A 20,871-nucleotide genomic window follows, 5' to 3' on the forward strand; every position below is an offset into this window, starting at 1 on the left:
GCTTCCAGGTTAGGCTGTCCTGAGTCCAGGATGAGGGATAACAGAGGGGTAAAACTGGTAAACTCACCACTGGTTTGGTTGTACTGTGAACCATGGTCTTCTTTCCCGCTCTGCCTGCTGTTTACTTTTCAGAATTCTCAAGCAGCTGCTCAGTGCATTTTGTCCAAGTTTTAACACTGTATCAGTATGAGTGGCAGGGTGGAGTCTTACTCAGAACTGGAGTTGCTCCCTGCTGCCTGCTAATATGTAAATGCTGCTGCCTATTTAGCATAAGTAAGGTTGAATTCACAGGTGTCAAATATGCTGAGACTACTATGCAGCTACTGGATAAGAAAAAGTTGGTTACATCCACTCAGCAACAGTGAATCAACCTGGAGAGAAGTTTCTTCTCCAGATAACAGACTTCTAAAACAAATATCCTCTTAAACAAGGGCTGATTCTCTACTTGACCTAAAAAGGCCACTTATCAACAGATCCTGCCCAGACACAAAGCTTCCAATCAGTTTTTCAGATTTAATATGAAATATTAAAAAACAAAAAACCTGTCAGAAGAAAGTTTGGCAAACATGAAGACTGAAACGAATAAAGTAGAACACAAAATGGAGGGAAAGTAGGTAATTCAGGGTAGAAAAGAAAACTTCAACAAAATTTTAATTAGTGCTTTCAAACAGATGTAAGATGATAATGAATTCACAAAACAGGAATCAAATGTTTTAAAAAAAAAAGAAAAGAAAAATAATCAGAATAAGAGCATTAGCAAATTAAGAATATGATGGCCAGGGACTTTCCTGGTGGTCTAGTGGTTAAGAATCCACCTTCTAAAGCAGGGGATGTGGTTTGATCCCTGGTTGGGGAACTAAGACCCCACATGCTGAGGGGCAACTAAACCTGTGTCACGACTGGAGATCCCACACGCCACAACTACTGAACCTGTGCGTCTAGAGCCTGTGTGTCAGAGAAGACCCAGTGCAGCCAATTAAATAGTCAAATGTTTTCAAAAAGAGTATAATGGTCAAAATATTAACAGAGTCAATAGAAGAACTGAAAGGCAAAGTGGAAGAGAACCCTCCAAAAGTATCAGAAAAAAATGAGAGAAAAGAAACTTTAAAGGTCTATCAAGGATATCCTAAATCTCAACAACTGGCATTCCAAAAAGACAGGGTGACACTTAATAAAGAAATAACACAAATCATTTCCTTGAACTAAACTATAGAAGACCCCAGGCATAGTTAGTCAAAAAATTACATTAAGTCTTGTTTGGAAGCCAATGCACCCAAATCCCACTTTGAAAGGGTCCACAGAGTATCCAAACATGATGAGTTTTTAAAGGTTCACTAGAGAAAAACCCTGGGTGCAGGGTGGGAACAGGACACGCATAAGAGAATGAACATCAGAATGTCAAATTCTCAATAGCAATTCTGGAAAATTAGGGGAAAAAGGTTAACAATGCATTCAAAACTCTAAGGAAAAATGATTTTCAGTCTATAATGTCCACATTACATACCAAATATAAAGCAGAATAAAAACATTTCTAGCATGCTACAGGCTGAAAAAATTACTCCCACAGATTCTTTTCTTGAGAAACTATTTTAAGATGAAGGCCACCAAAAACATGGGAGATGGAGTAATTAGTAAATTCCATCCAAGAGTAGAATAGAAGTCCACAGATTACAGCCGTGCAGCAGATAAGATGCGCAACCAGTTGACTGGAGGAGGGAAAAGGGCTCTAGGGGTGTTCTCCTGGAAAAAGAGACTCAAAGAATAGTTGATATAAAGGAATATTTATAAACTATTAGAGATGCGCTTAAAGCAAATTTCCTAAGTAGATGAGAAAGGGACAGATAAAAATCCTAGGAAAAAGGCTAAATCAGGAAGAGAACATAATGTAATATATATAGAACTTGCCCTTGCAATGAGTAGTATTCATATATCATAATTATATAAGCTTGCTTTAAGTGAAAAAAAAAAAAGAAAAAAAAGTTGGTTTCTTAGTCTGTTTGAGCTGCTGTAACAAATACCACAGACTGGGTGGCTTATAAACAACGGAAATCTATTTCTCTCAGTTCTGGAGGAGGCTGGAAGTCCAACATCAGGGCACCACCATGCTCAGGTGAGGGCCTTCTTTCAGGCTGTGGACTTCGTGTCCTCATGTGGCGAAGGGCAGTGGAGCTCTCTCAGGCCTATTGTCTAAGGGTATTAATCTCATCCATGGGGGTTCTGTCCTTTTATGACCCAATCACCCGCCAAAAGCCACTCTCCTACCATCACAGCGGGCATTAGAATTTCAACATTCATTAATTTTGAGGAGACACAAATATTCAGACCAGAGAAACTGAGCAAATGGATCTGGTTTTTGCTTCATCATTTTTCTTAAAGAAAGTGAATAATGTCCAATATTGATAAGAAATAGCAGTATATTATTCATAATTATTTAGGTAAACATCAGAGCAAATAGCTAAAAACCGTAGATGCCTTTAGGAAGTTGGGGATGGGGAAGAAACAAAGGGACTGCTATTCTTCACCATAAAAACTTTCAGTAATATCTGATTTATTTTACCCATGTGCAAATATTATTTTATTACCCTCCCTTCTTCCTAATTTTATTTAAAAAATTTAAAAGTGGATATACAACATGCTCTGATGCTGTATGACAAGATTACAGAGGGCCTCAGGAGAGCTCCTGTTGTGTAAGCGCTAGGAAGGCTGGCAGAGACATGCCAATACAAGTAGAGCTGTCTGACATATCCCCAAATAACCGAAACTATTAATGCAAGACTAACTGCATAGGCTTGAGGAAGAACTGTGCTAGGAGCTAATGTGATAGCTTCACCTACCCAAAACTCCTTTCTGTTTGGGTGTTTCCCAAGAGGAATGAGTAGTTATCCTTGAGATTCAGACTCAATTTTTTTTCATAAAAAATTTACTCTTGGGAAATTACTAAGTAGCAACAATTGATTTTTATACTCCAGGAGTGAGAAATAATGTATACAGGCATACAGTGTTATCACATTCTAGACGTTTGGCCATCAGCTGTATTGATAAGAAAGAGTCTGTGGATCCAAGCAGTCATCATTTCCATTTGACTGTATTTGGCATCCGAACATCTCAGTGTTAGTCAAAAACTGTTTTCTTCCATCCTGTAGTGTTAATACTGTTTTACTTTACTCAGGCTTTTAAGGAAAAAAGGTGGGGGGAGAGTATATAATATAATAATATATACAATAGTAACTTCCCTTGCATATGGCAAAATGGATTTCTATTATTCTACTTTCTACAAGTTCAGTTCTTCTTAACTCCATCATAACAATTCATGGATCGGAGAAGCTCCTGGCAACCCCTGCTACTCACAACAGCCAAAAACAGAAAGGATCAAAGTGGCTGTTCCAGAGTATGTGTGCCCTGGGGAAAGGGTTCTTGGCACCACTGTTCACCAGCTACCATCTCTTATTATGGGCACACACTTGAAGGACTTTATCAGCTTGTCTCCCAAATCACATATGGTTTGAAGCAGCTGAATAAAAGTATAAAAGGAACAGCATAGGGTGCTACCTGCAGAGCATGCAACTGCAAATAATTGACAGTACAGGTGCAAAAATAAGGAAGACACAACAGTTGAAAAATGTAGCAACGTGGGATCATCTGTCATGAGTTCGGAGCTGACACACTCTGGCAGGTGCCAGGAGCGTAACTGTGCCCTGGTACAATATAACAGAAGATACACAAGTCAACCACACATCAGTGAGGAAGGAGAAACTACGCAGGCAACGAAGCTTTAATGTACTACGGGCAGAGCTCTAAAATCGTTCCAATCAGCAGTTCTCTACTTTGGCTGTACATTTAAGGATTCTAAAGTTTTCTTGTAACTCAGGATGCTCTTGCATAAATGGTTTGTATGTTATCTCTAAGAGAAAAGAAAGGAGGAAGAGTAATATTTTTAGACACTGACACATGATTCCTACAGAATATATGTAAATTAGAAGCATTAAAATGCCTTGCAGAAAACAAACATTTAATATAAATACCTACAAATCTCTAATGGATCATGATGGAGAGTTCTGACAAATGTGGTCCACTGGAGCAGGGAATGGCAAATTATTTCAGCATTCTGGCCTGGAAAATTCCATGGACTGTATAATCCATGGGGTCACAAAGAGTTGGATACGACTGAGTGACTTTCACTTTCTTCCAACAACACAAGAGATAATTCTACACATGGACACCACCAGATGGTCAATATCAAAATCAGATTGATTATATTCTTTGCAGTCGAAGATGGAGAAGCCCTATACAGTCAGCAAACATAAGACCAGGAGCTGATTGTGGCTCAGATCACAAACTCCTTATTGCAAAATTCAGACTTAAACTGAAGAAAGCAGGGAAAACCACCAGACCATTCACGTATGAGCTAAATCAAATCCCGTATAATTATACGGTGGAAGTGACAAATTGATTCAAGGGATTAGATCTGATAGAGTGCCTGAAGAACTGTGGACAGAGGTTCGTGACACCGTACAGGAGGCAGTGATCAAGACCCTAAGAAAAAGAAATGCAAAGAGGCAAAATGGTTGTCTGAGGAGGCCTTACAAATAGCTGAGAAAAGAAGAGAAGCTAAAAGCAAAAGAGAAAAGGAAAGCTATACCCATCTGAATGCAGAGTTCCAAAAAATAGCAAGGAGAGATAAGAAAGCCTACCTGAGTGATTGATGCAAAGAAATAGAGGAAAACAATAGAATGGGAAAGACTAGAGATCTCTTCAAGAAAAGCAGAGATACCAAGGGAACATTTCATGCAAAGATGGCCACAATAAAGGACAGAAACAGTATGGACCTAACAGAAGCAGAAGATATTAAGAAAAGGTGGCAAGAATACACAGAAGAACTATACAAAAAAAGATCTTAATGACCCAGATAACCAAGACAGTGTGATCACTCATCTAGAGCCAGATATCCTGGAGTCTGAAGTCTAGTGGGCCTTAGTAAGCATCATTACAAACAAAGCTAGATGGAATTCTAGCTGAGTTATTTCAAGTCCTAAAAGATGATGCTGTTAAAGTGCTGTACTCAGTATGCCAACAAATTTGGAAAACTCAGCAGTGGTCACAGGACTGGAAAAGTTCAGTTTTCATTCCAATCCCAAAGAAAGTCAATGCCAAAGAATGTTCAAACTACCACACAACTGCATTCATCTCACACGCTAGCAAAGTAATGCTCACAATTCTCCAAGCGAGGCTTCAACAGTATGTTAACCGCAAACTTCCAGATGTTCAAGCTGGATTTAGAAAAGGCAGAGGAACCAGAGATCAAATTGCCAGAGATCAAACTGATCTGCTGGATCATCGAAAAAGCAAGAGAGGTCCAGAAAAACATCTACTTCTGCTTTATTGACTATGCCAAAGCTTCTGACTGTGTGCATCACAACAAACTGTGGAAAACTCTTAAAGAGATAGGAATACCAGACTACTTTACCTACCTCCTGAGAAATCTGCACACAGGTCCAGAAACAAGTTAGAACTGGACATGGACAATGGACTGGTTCAAAACTGGGAAAGGTGTACGTCAAGGCTGTATACTGTCACCCTGATTATTCAACCTATATGCAGAGTACATCATGCAAAACGCCGGGCTGGAAGAAGCACAAGCTGGAATCAAGATTGCTGGGAGAATCATCAATAACCTCAGATATGCAGATGACACCACCCTTATGGCAGAAAGCAAAGAGGAACTAAAGAGCCTCTTGATGAAAGTTAAAGAAGAGTGAGAAAGTCGCCTTAAAACTCAACTCAAAAAACTAGGATCATGGCATCCAGTCCCATCACTTTATGGCAAATAATTGGGGAAATAATGGAAACAGTGAGACTTTATTTTCTTGGGCTCCAAAATCATTGCAGATGGTGACTGCAGCCATGAAATTAAAAGACACTTGCTCCGTGGAAGAAAAGCTATGACAAACCTAGACAGCGCAGTCCATCTAGTTACCAAAGCTATGGTTTTTCCAGTAGTCATGTATGGATGTGAGAGTTGGACCATAAAGAAAGCTTAGCACTGAAGAACTGATGCTTTTGAACTATGGTGTTGGAGAAGACTCAAGAGTCCCTCGGACTGCAAGGAGATCAAGCCAGTCAATCCTAGAGGAAATCAATCCTGAATATTCATTGGAAGGACTGATGCTGAAGCTGAGGCTCCAATACTTTGGCCCCCTGATGTGAAGAGCTGACTCACTGGAAAAGACCCTGATGCTGGGAAAGATTGAAGGCAGGAGGAGAAGGGGACAAGAGAGGATGAGATGGTTGGATGGCATCAGGACTCGATGGACATGAGTTTAATCAAGCTCTGTGAATTGGTGATGGACAGGGAAGCCTGGTGTGCTACAATCCATGGGTCGCAAAGAGTCGAAACACGACTGAACAACTGAACTGACTCACAAATCTGTAACAGGTTAAGGTAACATTTTAACTTGTTAAGATAACATGTCTCTATCTGACCAGCAACATTAATAATACTGCTAGAGAATTAAAATAACCATTTTAACCATTTTTCCCAGTGCATTTCCAACATTTGCTTTCTGTTCCATCTTTCCTCTCAATTTTATTTCTGAAATGTCTACAAGTTCTTCCCCAGGAGGAGTACCTGAATTACCCTGCAAGGACTTCCTTGCATGCTCACTCTGAGTGTACTTCTAGGGACAGTGCTAGGAGCCACACTTCACCCTAGTGTTCACCCCCATTACAACTGTAGGTCTCTCAAATGCTACAGCTTCCAAAACTGTCAGTTCTCCTGAGCAATTTAATCTTCACTCTTAACCAAGTAAGCTCTTTGGGTCTCCAATGTCATTTCTGTCACTCTCCTTACTCTTAGTAAATGAGCCGGGAATGTATGAATTCCTTTGACTGCCTCTCTGCTTTCATCTAAACATTCTACCTTTCATAAACCCTTCTCCTTTTTTCTCCTTCAAAGCCATGCCATTTTCTTAGACCTTGATTCATCACTCCCCCTTCATCCACCCACCCATGTCCCTCTGTCTACAAACCGGCGTGGGTCTCCTTGATCCTAAAAAAAAAACACTTCCTTCAGCCCAACTGCGCATGCATAGAACCACTCTGTCTTTTCCTCTTCACACTTTCTGAAAAAGTATCCCAAACCCCATTCCCCATCAACCCCTTGAAATCTGGATTCTGCCCCCATTCAAACTGAAACCACTTTCCTGAATGACTAAAGCCTATCTTTCTATCCCCCCAAATCCTTTGCTGCCTTTCCCTACTGTACCTTAAATGCAGATATTACATAAGGTTCTGTCTTGGGCCTCTCCCTCAATTATACTCTAATAGGCTCTTTTAAGTTCCAAAGATAACTTTTACTTCTCTGGCAGTAACTCCAAATGTCCATCTCTAGCCCTTAATACTGTTAGGCTGCAGACTATCCCCTGGGCATTTCCACCTATTCAGTTTCACACATGAATCTAGTCTGTAGGAATCTGATTTTACAATCTGATCACGTGGCAACCTGTCAGGAGGTAACAGGGAACCACTTTTTGTGGCATGACAGACTACAGGAATATCTGGTTTTAGCTTTCTGTTCTTTTGTTTGTGCAAGAACATGTTTCAGGCCCACTGACAGAATAGCCCTTATGAAACCTGTACCAGTTTTGTGGTTTTGGATTACTTTTCGACCTGTGGCTAAGATCAGGGAACCAAAGCTAAAAGTTTTCTGTGTCTCTAAATAAGGTGGAATCAAGACTGCCGGAAGAAATATCAATAACCTCAGATATGCAGATGACACCACCCTTATGGCAGAAAGTGAAGAGGAACTAAAAAGCCTCTTGATGAAAGTGGAAGTGGAGAGTGAAAAAGTTGGCTTAAAGCTCAACATTCAGAAAACGAAGATCATGGCATCCGGTCCCATCACTTCATGGGAAATAGATGGGTAAACAGTGGAAACACTGGCAGACTTTATTTTTTTGGGCTCCAGAATCACTGCAGATGGTGACTGCAGCCATGAAATTAAAAGACGCTTACTCCTTGGAAGAAAAGTTATGACCAACCTAGATAGCATATTCAAAAGCAGAGACATTACTTTGCCAACAAAGGTCCGTCTAGTCAAGGCTATGGTTTTTCCAGTGGTCAGGTATGGATGTGAGAGTTGGACTGTGAAGAAGGCTGAGCGCTGAAGAGTTGATGCTTTTGAACTGTGGTGCTGGAGAAGACTCTTGAGAGTCCCCTGGACTGCAAGGAGATCCAACCAGTCCATTCTGAAGGAGATCAGCCCTGGGATTTCTTTGGAAGGAATGATGCTAAAGCTGAAACTCCAGTACTTTGGCCACCTCATGCAAAGAGCTGAGTCTTTGGAAAAGACTCTGATGCTGGGAGGGATTGGGGGCAGGAGGAGAAGGGGACGACAGAGGATGAGATAGCTGGATGGCATCATTGACTCGATGGACGTGAGTCTGAGTGAACTCCAGGAGTTGGTGATGGACAGGGAGGCCTGGCGTGCTGCGATTCATGGGGTTGCAGAGTCAGACACGACTTAGAGACTGAACTGAACTGAAACGAGAAAAAGAATTTATTTCTTCATGGTGTGAATGTGAAATATATTCCTATCTCCAGGAGTTATTAATAAAGTAGATAATAAAGATTCCTAAAGAACTTCTGTTCAAGTTGGTTTATAGAGAACAACAAGCTTTCACATAAATCTATATTACTCCTAGAAAATAAAGAAACTAAACATCTGAACTTATAATGAGTTAACTTCTTAACGACAAAAACAACCTAAAATGCACAGAGGCTGAAACTGCAAAGGCATTTGTTTTTAGAATATAAATTCATGTTTAAGAAAAACAAACCCTGGTGGTCCAGTGATTAGGACTCAGCACTTTCACTGCCGTGGCCTGGGTTCAGTCCCTGGAAGAGAACTAAGATAATCCAGGTCATATGGCATGGCTAAAAAAAATCCTTATACAAATCTATCTGATTTGATCATTTTAATGCTAACTTAAAAACAGATGTCCTTTCTCTGATTTTATCAGTGCAGAGTACAATGCATGCATAAGTTTTTTTTTTTTTTTTTTTACTTTAAGGTTTTCCTTTCATGAAAAGACTGATTATGCGGAAGAAAAATGTACATATTCAACTACACTGAATTATAACTTTTTTATATATATCAGAAGTTATATGTTGCTCAGTACTTGTCAGTTTAAGCATACTATCCAATATCCTTACTTAACTTTAAGCCCCTGGTTGGACTAACAGTAAATGGTTCCCTAATGGACATTCTTTGGATACATGGCTAATTTCCAAGTGAGAGACGCCAAGCATAGTTTAAACACACACACTACATGTTTTCTTTTTAATATAAGCACAATGTCATTATTGTACCCAACAAAATGAATAATAATTCCTTAGTATCATCTAATACCCAGTCTGTATTTAATGTCTTTTTCCAGTTGTTCTGCTCTAATTAGTCTGATTTTTTTCCCCACCATAATTACACAATTAAGTCTTGCCTTGCCTAGTACGTCACACATATAGAATTAGTATGCACTTGTTTTGTGTAAGACTGTTCTCACTTGGCATAATATTTCTGAGATTCATGCATGTTACTGAATGTCTGAGTAATTTGTTGTTTTCTATTACTTTGTAGTATACCACTCTGAAAGTCTTCTACACCTAAACTATCTTTGATGTTTTGCAAAGGTCACTAGGCAATCAATCACAGAGATTTCTCTTTCACCTCATAAGGATGCTAAAACTATTCCTTTCTTTGGGGCACTCGGAATTTCTTAAATTGCGAACATTTATTAACTGTGTCAAATCAAAAGGGAAACTTGGTCCACTTTTACTGAGTCTCCTCACCTTTCATGGCAATGTAGTTATTTGCACAGGACTGTGAAGAATCTGTCCTTCCTTCTACCAGGGCAAAATCAGACAAATTCATCATGCAACCCAGGCCATACCTACAAGGTCATATTTAAGAATAAATTTCATTTAATCAGGTATGGCAAGGTTACCATTAAAACACAAGGACTGTGGCACACATGCAATATAAAAACAAAAACCCCTTCCTGGTAAGCCAGAAATTCTAGCATATTTTGGAAATCTTGAGGAGAGAAGAATTCATCCAAATGTATAAATGCTACAGGTGAAATATGCAGAAACGATTTTCTTGATTTTTTTTTTTTTTGGGTGAGGTTTGCTTCCTAGCTTTAAAACAGAAGAGCCAAAAGAGGCAATTAAAAACAAAAACAAATAATAAGTACTCGGCTACTGAAAAGGCAACCTAAGGCTCCTTATGAAATTTCCAGAGAGGATAATTCTCTAGTCTTAGCTGTTGCCATATCTCCTGCCATACTCTACATACAATCAGGCTAGTCTGTAAGTATATGCATTCACGTGTGTGATCAAAAGTAATCCTTGAGGCTATTTACGACTAAAAGGGGCACAAATAACACAAATTACAGAAACTCTGGAATTAAGATAAAAGAATAGCTGCAAGCTCTTTCAATGCCATACTAGAGAACTATCTAGCAGCTCTGTCCAACCAAGGGCCATTTAATAGCTGGAGCAGCACCATCCAACAGAACTTACTGTAGTGACACATGTTCTGCATCTGCACGTCCAAATCGGTATTCCACTACTATGTATGGCCACTGAGCACGTGAAATACAATGACGAAATGAGTATTTCATTTCATTAATTAAACAGCCAAATGTGGTAATGGCCACATATTGGACAGTGTAAATCCAGACTTCAAAGTATTTTTGTACAGGCCCAAAGAATTGTTTCTAACTTTTAAAGGGTTGTAAAAAGAAAAAACAAAGAAAAATATGAGACAGAGACCCTGTCTGGTTCACAAAGTCTGAAAATTTATTATCTGGCTCTTTATGGAAAAAGTTTGCCCATGTATGTATGCTCTAGGAGTATGTGTTTTTTTGACATACTATCTTATATTGAAAAAAGCAAGAACACATTAACTTGCAGATTTTTGTCCAGTAAAGGCACAGATGATTTCTGAGATAACCTCCAAAATCACAGTTTCATTATCCTATACGATATGAACAAGTTTTGTATCCAGTCCAGCAGTCTTATTCCAACATTCTTTTTTCAGTACCTCTGATCATATCTTCTGTTTCTTGAACCAGTTCTCCTATGCAGCTAGTTATCTCACAGACAAGTTAAATAAATGTTTGATGTGTGCTCACTTTGTATCTTTAGAAATTACACTTAAAAAAAATGAAACTAAAGTGCTCATTTAAAAAATTCCTATTCATGAAAACAAAACTAAAAAAAACATTGGGGATTCAGGGCGTATTTTAAGAAGTAGATGACATGATGCAGCAGTCCTTCCTATTGTCTACCAATATCCATGTTCTGCTTCTTTAACAACAGAATCCAGATTTTGTTCAGGGCAGTAATGTATCTGGTTAAAACTGAACATTTCCTAGCTCCTTTTCCATATTGGCCATATGACATCATCCTGGCCAACAAGACATAAGGAAAAGTCTGCTGGGATGTTGTTGAAAGCTTGTGTCTTCTTTCTTCCTTCCTGAAACAGAGACGTGGTGGCTGGAGCTGCACAGTTATTTTGTGACCGTAAGGGAAAGGCCAAAAGAACTGCAGAGGCCTTGACCCTGATAGCTCCTAACTACTACTCAGCTTGAATTATTGTTTAAGATTTCTTATTGTGTGAAAGAAAACTAAACCATTTTGTATAGATTTCTGTCACTTCAGCCTAATCTTGATCTATCTATCAGCCTATTAGAGATAATACCATCAGCATTAACCTAAACTATCTTAATTTTAAAAATGCCCTAAAAATAGGGTTAATAATGAAACACATTGTGAACTAAACATGCAGGTTCAAGAATGGATATGGATCCCAGGTGACTGGTAGACAGTTTCGAAGAAAAGGTGCCATAATCACAACTGACTTTTACACAGAAAATTCAGATGTGAATCTACACAGCTCTTACTCATCAATTAATGTAACTAATTCTATTAGCACTAAAATTGAACACAATTTTCTCTAAGTTGAAAGGAAACTCTTAAATTAACAAAAGAAATTATTCTGGACTTCCCTGGTGGTGCAGTGGATAGGAATCTCCTCCAAGGCAGAGGACACAGGTTTGATCCCTGGTCTGGGAAGATTCCACATGCCAAGAAGCAACTAAGCCTGTGCCCCACTAAGCCAGCAAGTCACAAATACTGAAGCCTGAGCACCCAGAGTCTGTGTTCCACAAGAGAAGCCGCCGCAATGAGAAGCCGGCACATCACAGCGACAAGGAAGAGAAGCCACCATTCACTGCAACTAGAGAAAGCGCATACAAAGTAACCAAGACCCAGTGCAGCCAAAAAAAGAGAAATAATTTGGTTTCTTTAAACAAAAGGATTTTCCTATGTTGTTTCCATAAGACATAACTGATTTTTTAAAAAGCAGATCTTTAATTACGGTAAGGATCTTCCCCCATAACTGTTTTTGAAATGCAAGATTTCTAACTTCACCGAACAAAATATCCCTGATTTAATTAAAACCCTACAATACTCTAGCTGGTAAACAAATCAGGAAGAGGAAACTACAGTCATAAGCAATCACTTTGACCCTAGTACGAGCAGTGAGAGTATCCCGTATTTCAACATTCTGGTATAACCCCAAAATATTAACCATTAAAAAGAGAATGAACAAATCACTTTTTCTTAAGAAGATGATTTTCACAACCATAGTCAGTTAAAAATTATCATTCCAGGAAATGCAAAAAGGCCTCCTTTTCTGGTAAAATCAAAACAAAAACTGTCATACCCATTACATCTATGGATTATTTCCTCCATGAACAAATCTATTGTTCAAGAATCCGTTCATGAAACCAGATACCAAATTCCTCTAACAAAAAAGGAAATTAAACAACACAGGGTGCATTTTAACCCTCTGAAGTCAGTGAAGTAATATACACCACTTCTACTGGAATTACATTTTCTTTACCCTTATCTTTCTCCTCTCTTACTCCACAAATATGTGAGCAAAAACTCAAGTAAAGACAATCACCAACTCTTCGTAAGACTCTCTCTTTTTCCTCCCAAATTAAAAGCAGGTTGGATGTTAAGTTTACTTTACCACAGCTTCTCAGGTGTATGTATTTAAGATTGATAAGTCCTCCAAATTACCCTCCTTATAAGTCCTCCAGATTGATGGTTTTGGTAGGCCACTGGCTATGCTTTATGGTGGCTATTCATTGCCATGAAGTAATGCCTGAAATAACACCAACTGATGGGCAGCTGTAGGTAGCAAATTCAGTACCATAAAGGCTCATGGAGAAGTCATACAACAAGCAGCCATGCTGTTTACTTCCAATCACTCCTGTGTTAACCTCCAGGACAGGCTCCTAAGCTCACAAACTAACTCTAGCACCCAACTCCCTGCTATGGACCTCAGTGACCTCAGCACTGCATTATCTCTAGATGTCACACTCGATCATCCTTTAGCCTTTCATTTCTTTCTGTAAGTTAAAAAGAATGCTTTCGCTTTACCTGTGGCCACTGAGGTACCACCCCTTGGTCCTCAGAATCATCCTCAGAAATCTTCCATATCCAAGATTCTGATCTCTGAGCTGCCTCTCTAACGACCACCTCTAGAATTCTTCGACACTGACTGAACTTGTCCTCTGCCTGCAGGATCCCCTGAGTCTAGGAGGGGACTCAGTTGAAGGTCCTGTCCCTTCCTTGATTCTTACAGTTCTTTATGTCCTTTCTGCCTTCACCTCCCTCCTCTCTGGTCTGAATGTCTCAAGCTACTGGTCCACTGATAGTAGAAGGTAAGTCTTAAATTATTCTTGGACTGTCCTAGATGATCATTCAGAAACACTTCTTGGGCCCCCATTTGCTATGCTATGCTAAGTCACTTCAGTCGTGTCCGACTCTGTGCGACCCCATAGACGGCAGCCCACCAGGCTCCCCCGTCCCTGGGATTCTCCAGGCAAGAACACTGGAGTGGGCTTCCATTTCCTTCTCCAATGCATGAAAGTGAAAAGTGAAAGTGAAGTCGCTCAGTCGTGTCCGACTCTCAGCGACCCCATGGATTGCAGCCTACCAGGCTCCTCCATCCATGGGATTTTCCAAGCAAGAGTATTGGAGTGGGGTGCCATTGCCTTCTCCTTGGGCCCCATTTAGCCTTCCTCAATTGCACCTTAGACTCCTGCAGTCTTTATGTGCTGGCTTCATCAACATTCTGAGTGCCAGAAATCATCACCTACTTGAGAATTTCTAGATCAAGTGATACAATAAATTCAAACCATCTAATTTTCCCTGGTCCTTACTTCAATTCCAGTAGTTTTTTGGTTCCTTTCCAATGCACTTCCAACAGTTCCACTGCATCTATGCTAACTTACTGCACTGTCTTCAGGTTCTTACCCTCCCTCTTTGGGTGTAAACTGGTATCCTATTTTACTAAGACAGTACTGCTGCTGCCGCTGCTAAGTCACTTCAGTCGTGTCCGACTCTGCGACCCCACAGACGGCAGCCCACCAGGCTCCTCCGTCCCTGGGATTCTCCAGGCAAGAACACTGGAGTGAGATGCCATTTCCTTCTCCAATGCATGAAAGTGAAAAGTGAAAGTGAAGTCTAAGCCTTCAAATGCCCTCTTTCTCAAATGGAAAAAAATGTGTATCTTTATTCATCTTGTCTCCTACTATCTAAAGCAGAGGTCCTAAAAATGTAATCCAAAAGCTGAACCTGGTCCACTGACATGTTATCCGAGATTGATTTTTATTTTTATTTTTCAGAATATGTACTTTAAAAATATAGTGGTGTAGAACTTTTATTGAGCTGTAATTCACAGCATGTATGGTTTTCAAAACATAGATTAGTTGTCTCTTAAAACAGACTTCCCATTATGAAATGCAGACGTCTGGCTTCCTTTGGGTGAGCAGATCAGACATCACCAGGCCCACACTGTGCACGAGCACCCTGGTTCACCAGTTCCTTCCCACCAACCAGCCACTTCCCCATGCAGTCTCCTCACCTGGTCCCAGGGGCTCTTTGATTTAAAGGAAGGATCTAACTCTTTGCACTCTCGGGAGCTGAGATCTCTTCAGCCTCATGTCTCCCCACCAATGCCAGACTCCAAGGATCCCACCCTTGCTTTGCATCTTTGATTTCTTTGTCAATTGGGCAGCTCATATCAGTGCCTCCACTTCCTCTCTGAGAGTCAATCTCCTTTGTTTCCATGATGTCTGCCACCTTGGACCTCAGTCCCCTCCCACTGGTCCCTTACACACAATGCCCCTTCTGGTTTCCCTCTCACTTTCAGACACTGCTTCTCTAGCCCCTGTAGTACTGTCACATTGCTATAAAAGCTGCTAAACACTTATCCACCAGCAAGTAGTACTAAGCAGCATAAAACAAGTGGTACAAACACTGACGATGCAGGCAATGCTTAGAAATGTAAATCTGAGGGCCTTACACCCCCTTGGGCAGAGCAACCCTTCCTTTCCCCTATTAATATAACACACTGCACATCCACTCTAATAACGTTTCTAACTTTGTCTCCCATATTAGGCTTATTAGGCTGTGGGTTCCTTGAGGTCAAGAGGCAACCTAACATACTTCTTGGCACAGAAGTTTTAAGTATGGGAAAGCTGATCCCACCAACCTACAGATCAAACAATGTATCTGCCATCCATCCTTTCTGCACTGGGGCTTCAAATCTCTCCCTCAGTCCCTACATACACTTAGTTGCCAGTCCTAGTGAAACCTCCTCACCTATTCATGTCTAGTTCTAAATGGGATCAATGTTCTCTCCACAGTTGGGTCTTAACTGTCTTCAAATACAGAGTTTCAAGCAAATCCTTCCTTTCCCTAAATCCTCACTGACTCCCTACTGATAAGGCCCAACTGGCCTGCATTTGGGTCCCTGGAGGGTTCACCTCTCACCTTGACACTTCCTAACCAAACACTCCATGTTTTTCTGGCTTCTAGGTCCTTGCATGCAACCATTTCTACCTGGGAATGTCCTGGTTCTTCAAAGACCAGCTCAAGTGCTACTTCCTCCAACAAATTCCCCTTTGACAAAAGTGGTCACTCCTAGAGCATGTGCCTTTATAAAAAAAAAAACTTCCCAGAACGTTATCACTTTCTACCAGAGGCCACACCTCACTTCTCCATGGAGCCCTAACTAAACCTCCACATTCTCCTTTACCTGAGCATTTGCTGAAGAGTAGCGAATTAACATTTTTAAAGCAGGAAAACAACATGAACCATTTGATGAGACCCAGAAAGTTGCAATTAATCAGAGACTCTACTTCCCTGGTGGCTCAGTGGTAAAAAAAAAAAAAAAAAAAAATCTGCTTGCAAATGCAAGGAGATGCAGGAGACATGGGTTCTAATCCCTGGGTGGGGAAAAGCCCCAAGGAGAAGGAAACAGCACCCCACTCCAGTATTCTTGCCTGGAAAATCCCATGGACAGAGGAGCCTGGTAGACTACAGTCCATACGGTCGCAAAGAGACAGACAGAACTAAGCACATACACATATCAGCTAAAAAAGCTTCAAAAAGTCCTTCCCCTGAATCTTCCTTCTCCTAAATCTTTTCCTCCACAGCTTAACTTAAAATATTGATGTTGAAGTTTGTTCTCCTATTCTTACATTTTTTTGGCTGCACTGCATAACATGCAGTATCCTAGCTCCCTGGCAAGGAATGAACCACGCCCCCTGCCTACAGTGGACACACAGAGCGCTAACTACTGAAACGCCAGGAAGCCCCCGCTCTTAGTTTTTAGAAATCAAGTACATTTTTAAAAAATCAAGTCTTCTCTTCTCAAAAGAAGGTAAAGCAAACTCCAAAACGAATTAACGAGAACAAAGCCTTTGAGTACGGCATTCAACTCTTACCCATAACTCTCAAGGGGGAAAAAAAAAAGTATTTCTTACAAGTGGGAAGGCTGGATTATGCACAACACATATAACAAAGATAAATGGGCAGGTGACACATACTTAAAGGGCAGGTGACACATACTACCAAGATAAGGTAAGACACACCTTTTCCAATTAGCTTATGCTGAGTTGCACAGCAGGGACAGGCAAGAGGACTGGAGCTGGGAGGGTCTGGCAGGGTTTTTCTGCAGAGCAAAAGCAGCACTTTCCAGTGAGCCATGAGGGAAGCTGAACTTGGAGCAGGCAGAGTACGCAATAAAAGCAGTGTAGCAGTCAAACTACAGCTGAGTTTTAAGCTGAGAGATGCTAAGGCAGAAAACTGCAAAAATAAAGTAGGCTTGGATTAATAAGTGTTTTGTAAATCAGAAAAGTTTAGAGTGAAATGAGCTAGGCAATAGGAGACTTCTTGTGGGAAGATTAGTCTCATGCAAGTTGTAGCGGGGAGAGAGGGAAGGCAATGAAATAGAAAGGGCACATACCAAGAAAGAAGGTCTTAAATGCTGCAAAAGTAATGGAAAAGAAAGGAATGAATGCATGGAAGAGACTTCAGAAGTCTATTACACAACTTAGTCATGTCAAACTTTTCAGCCCTGGTGAGTGGGAAGAAACTGAGTAGCTGGAGGAGAAAACCAGGAGAGGACTGGGAAGAAGTTAAGACCAGCTGTCTGAAATCAGGAAAGTAATTAAAAGAAAATCAAGAACAGCAAAGTAAACTTAATTCAACATCTGCAGTGCTTTAAGCTTGGAGAAGAATCATACAGTTAAACGTCCTATCTTCTCTAAACACATTAAAAGCAAGCAACCAGGTTTTTTTTTTTTTTCCCTTTAAGCTAAGAAAAGTCAAGAGTTACAGCTAATCAGATTCTTCAAGGGCATTGTGAAATTTCTGAAGGAGGACACGAACAAAGGATCCCCCCACCCCCAGTGCTCATCATTTTGAAGATGGTATCAAGAACAAGGTCTCTGGAAACAAACTGCCTCTGTCCGAGTTGTGACTCTCCCACTTACTTGATGGGAAAAACTGGAGAAACTTGGCTGGTGGGGGTGGGGTAAGGGTGAGGGGAGGATATACTCTTGCAGTATTTTGGCTTGCGGAGGGAAGGGAGTAGCTGAAGATATCTAAAGTAGGTATAAGTCTGAAATGCTGATTTAGAGAGAAGGTGAGTCACCTCTCCGAAAGTTTCAGTTTCCCCAGCTGTTACAGACAGGAAGATAATAAAATCTACCTCACTGGATTTTTTTTTTAAGGGCTGCAACTGATAATCCTTCTGAAGTATTACACATAACGTCTGATGTGCTATAACCATTCGATAAATGTTAGTGGCACACAAGATCAATACGAGGAATCATGCTATTTTTAGCACCATTATTAAACATTCCTTCTCTTTTTGATGTTCTCTGAGTACTGCACTACTACGATGGTTTTGTCAGATTCTCAGAGGGACTGACATCCCTCGAAGGGTCAGAATCCCTGTAGCGGAGGCCTGGGAAGAGAAGAGTGGCTGAGGTGGTGGGCCCGGAGGTCGCGCGCCCAGCCAGCAGGCCCTACGCACCAGCCCGCGGGCTGAACAACAGGCAACACTCTCGACGCCTTCACTCCGGGCCAGCCTCTGCACATCGCCTAGGCGAATCCTCGCCACAGCCCTTCGAGTCAGGTGCTTTCGTCAACGCCAGTTTACACATAGGGAAACTGAGGCGCCTGGGATGAAACCGCTAGCCAAGGTCACATGGTTCGAGAGCCGAGGCTCGGAACGGCGCTCTCAACACAGCGCCTGGCTGCGGTCGCGCGGGGAAGAAGGGGGTGGGGCGCCCAGGGGACCCCCGATTAACCCAAGGCCGCGCGCGCGGCAGGGGGCCGGACCCGGGAAGGCGATCTGGCGGGGGCGGCGGCCGGACTCACCTTGGCGCTGTGCACCGCCTCCTGCGCCCCGCGGAGCTGCAGCCAGATGCGCGCGGGCAGCGGTTCCTCAGCTCCGAGCGCGCCAAGCACGGCCAGGCTCACGCCGAACAGGCCCTCGATGCGGCCCCGGCTCCTCTCCAGCAGCGCCGCCTTCTCGGCCGGCGCCGTGAACTCGTCCAGCACGGCCCGGGCCGCCATGGCGGGCGCGGCCTCCCGCGGCGGCGCCGGGGGCCGGCGGCGGCGACGCCCCCTCAGCGTGCTGCCGCTGCACCCGAGCCCGTCAGGCGGCGTCGGCCTTTTCGGCCGCCTCGCCCCGGCCCGCGCCCCGCCGCCTGGCCGGAAGGCCAGCTACACCATCCCGCTGCGGCCGCCGCAAGTGGGCAACTGAGGGCAGATAGCCCCTTCACCGCCGCCGCCGCCGCCGCCGCCGCCGCGGGCCGGGCCCCGCCGCCGCGCATGCGCCCCGCCCGCCGCCGTCATTGAGAGTCGCCACCCCCTGGGGGTGGGGGCGGGCGTGGGGGCGGAGGTGATAGAAGTGGACGTCACGCTCAGTCGCCATGTTTGTTGTTGGCACAACGATGGCGCTCGAGAGCCCCGGGTGGTGTTTGGTGAGAGCACTGAGGCTTTTGAGTGGCCTGGTGGCTGGTGAATTAATGGTTTCTCAGATGGGGAAATTGAAGCCCCGAGACAGTACGGGAGACTGACCCAGTGTCACGCTAGGGATTTGGCTTGCTTTCAGACATTTTGAAGCCCAACCTAGGGCTCTAGCAAATTGAGTTATCCAGCTTCTCATGAGTTGATAGATGGTTCTCTTTTCCTCCCTCCTCCTCTCACTCGCCTCTCTCCTCCTCTCCTACCCCCTCCTCCCCGCTTCCTTTGTTTTCCCTCTTTCCGTTGTTATTTCAGTAAAAATGGTAACAGGAAGATAAGAAAGTGGGGATAATGTGTATGGAGAATTGAAAAAGAAAGGAATGATGAAGGAAAAGTCAAAACAGTGTTTTCTTTTGGGAGGGTAGGAGGAAGTGTTATAAGGAGAGGTACAAGACCTGGGGGATTAGGGGCTCCTGTGTGATTTTTTAACGTGGGACGTGGGCAAGGACACTCTAAACCCTCTTGGGCTTTAGAAATCTGAGTTGCTCCCAGGTTATCTCCGAAGTCTTTTCCAGATTTTATGTTCTCTGACTCCATGAAAACAGATTGTGGAAGATAAAGTGGTTTCCTTTCTCTGTCCTAAATGTTGTCATATAATAGAGACTTCGGGACTGTGAGCATATTACTTGTCTAACCCCACATTTTCTCATCTGTCAATGTGCATAGCAACAGTACTTCCTGCTGTTACGAAAATGAATATAGTACCTAAGTGAGCATGCATTATTAGCTATTATTATTGTTAAATTAGCAATATATTTAGGGCTCTATTTTCACAGAAAAGCTTTGTGTGGATTATGCAGCCATGTTGAATTAGTGAGCCTGGGGGCCCCCTTGCTCTGTATGGATTACCCCTTGAGGAGAAAGAAGGGGATCTAAACATGTTGCCGTTGGAAAGGCCAAAGGGGAAAGGTCTTGGTGAGAGGGATTACCCAAGGTAAAACCTCTCAAGAATCCTGGCTGCTGGGGTTTTCCATATGCCTCAGAAGTTCAGACAGGTGTGGCCCCCTGGTACCCCGCCGAAGGATGACTCAGCACAGGGAAGAGAGCCACTAGGCTTAACAGACGCACAACTTCCTGCTCCCCTGGGCTTTTCCCTAGGTATCCGCACAGCCCGCCACCTTCATCCATCAGGTGGATGACCTGAGATTGGCTGAGGCAGGTCAGGTGGAGAGCAGTGGCCTCCCAAATAGACTGCTCTCAGAGCTGGAGTCAGCACAGCGTGTTATTTCCTGTCTTCTCAGTGTCCTCACCTTAAATGGAGTTGCTATTGTTCAGTGATCCGAAAGGGCTTTCCCCGGGTGGTTCCTGTTAGCTCCCAACGACTTCCCTGCTGGTGAGTCTTAATTGCTTGTTAGGACTGAGAGAGACACTGCTTTGAAAAGCATACTACAGCTTCTTCTCTTTCCCCCACCA

The 20,871-nt window shown here is 42.5% G+C and overlaps 1 protein-coding gene and 1 long non-coding RNA gene across 5 annotated transcripts in view; both read right to left on the reverse strand.

The window, feature by feature from the left end:
- N4BP1 (NEDD4 binding protein 1) overlaps positions 1-19,251 on the reverse strand; it is a 63,493-nt gene extending 44,242 nt beyond the window's left edge. For 2 of the 4 annotated variants that reach the window (XM_055553848.1, XM_055553850.1), the window contains exons 1-2: positions 18,808-19,251; positions 17,387-17,407 (exon numbers count right to left, since the gene is read on the reverse strand). In XM_055553848.1, coding sequence (XP_055409823.1) covers positions 17,387-17,407; positions 18,808-19,005 — 219 coding nt within the window. In that variant the 5' untranslated portion in view covers positions 19,006-19,251. The remainder of the gene's footprint in view (positions 1-17,386; positions 17,408-18,807) is intronic. The other 2 variants (XM_055553849.1, XM_055553851.1) reach the window with 1 other exon arrangement.
- Positions 7,922-14,739, reverse strand: LOC129632339 (uncharacterized). The gene is made up of 4 exons (XR_008704472.1): positions 12,965-14,739; positions 9,844-9,944; positions 8,835-8,903; positions 7,922-8,535 (listed from the first exon to the last, which is right to left on the reverse strand). It is a non-coding gene; the product is annotated as an uncharacterized LOC129632339 (long non-coding RNA).
- Positions 19,252-20,871: the final 1,620 nt, after the last annotated feature.

Source organism: Bubalus kerabau, chromosome 17, assembly GCF_029407905.1.
Source record: "Bubalus kerabau isolate K-KA32 ecotype Philippines breed swamp buffalo chromosome 17, PCC_UOA_SB_1v2, whole genome shotgun sequence".
Classification (NCBI taxonomy): Eukaryota; Metazoa; Chordata; class Mammalia; order Artiodactyla; family Bovidae; genus Bubalus; species Bubalus kerabau.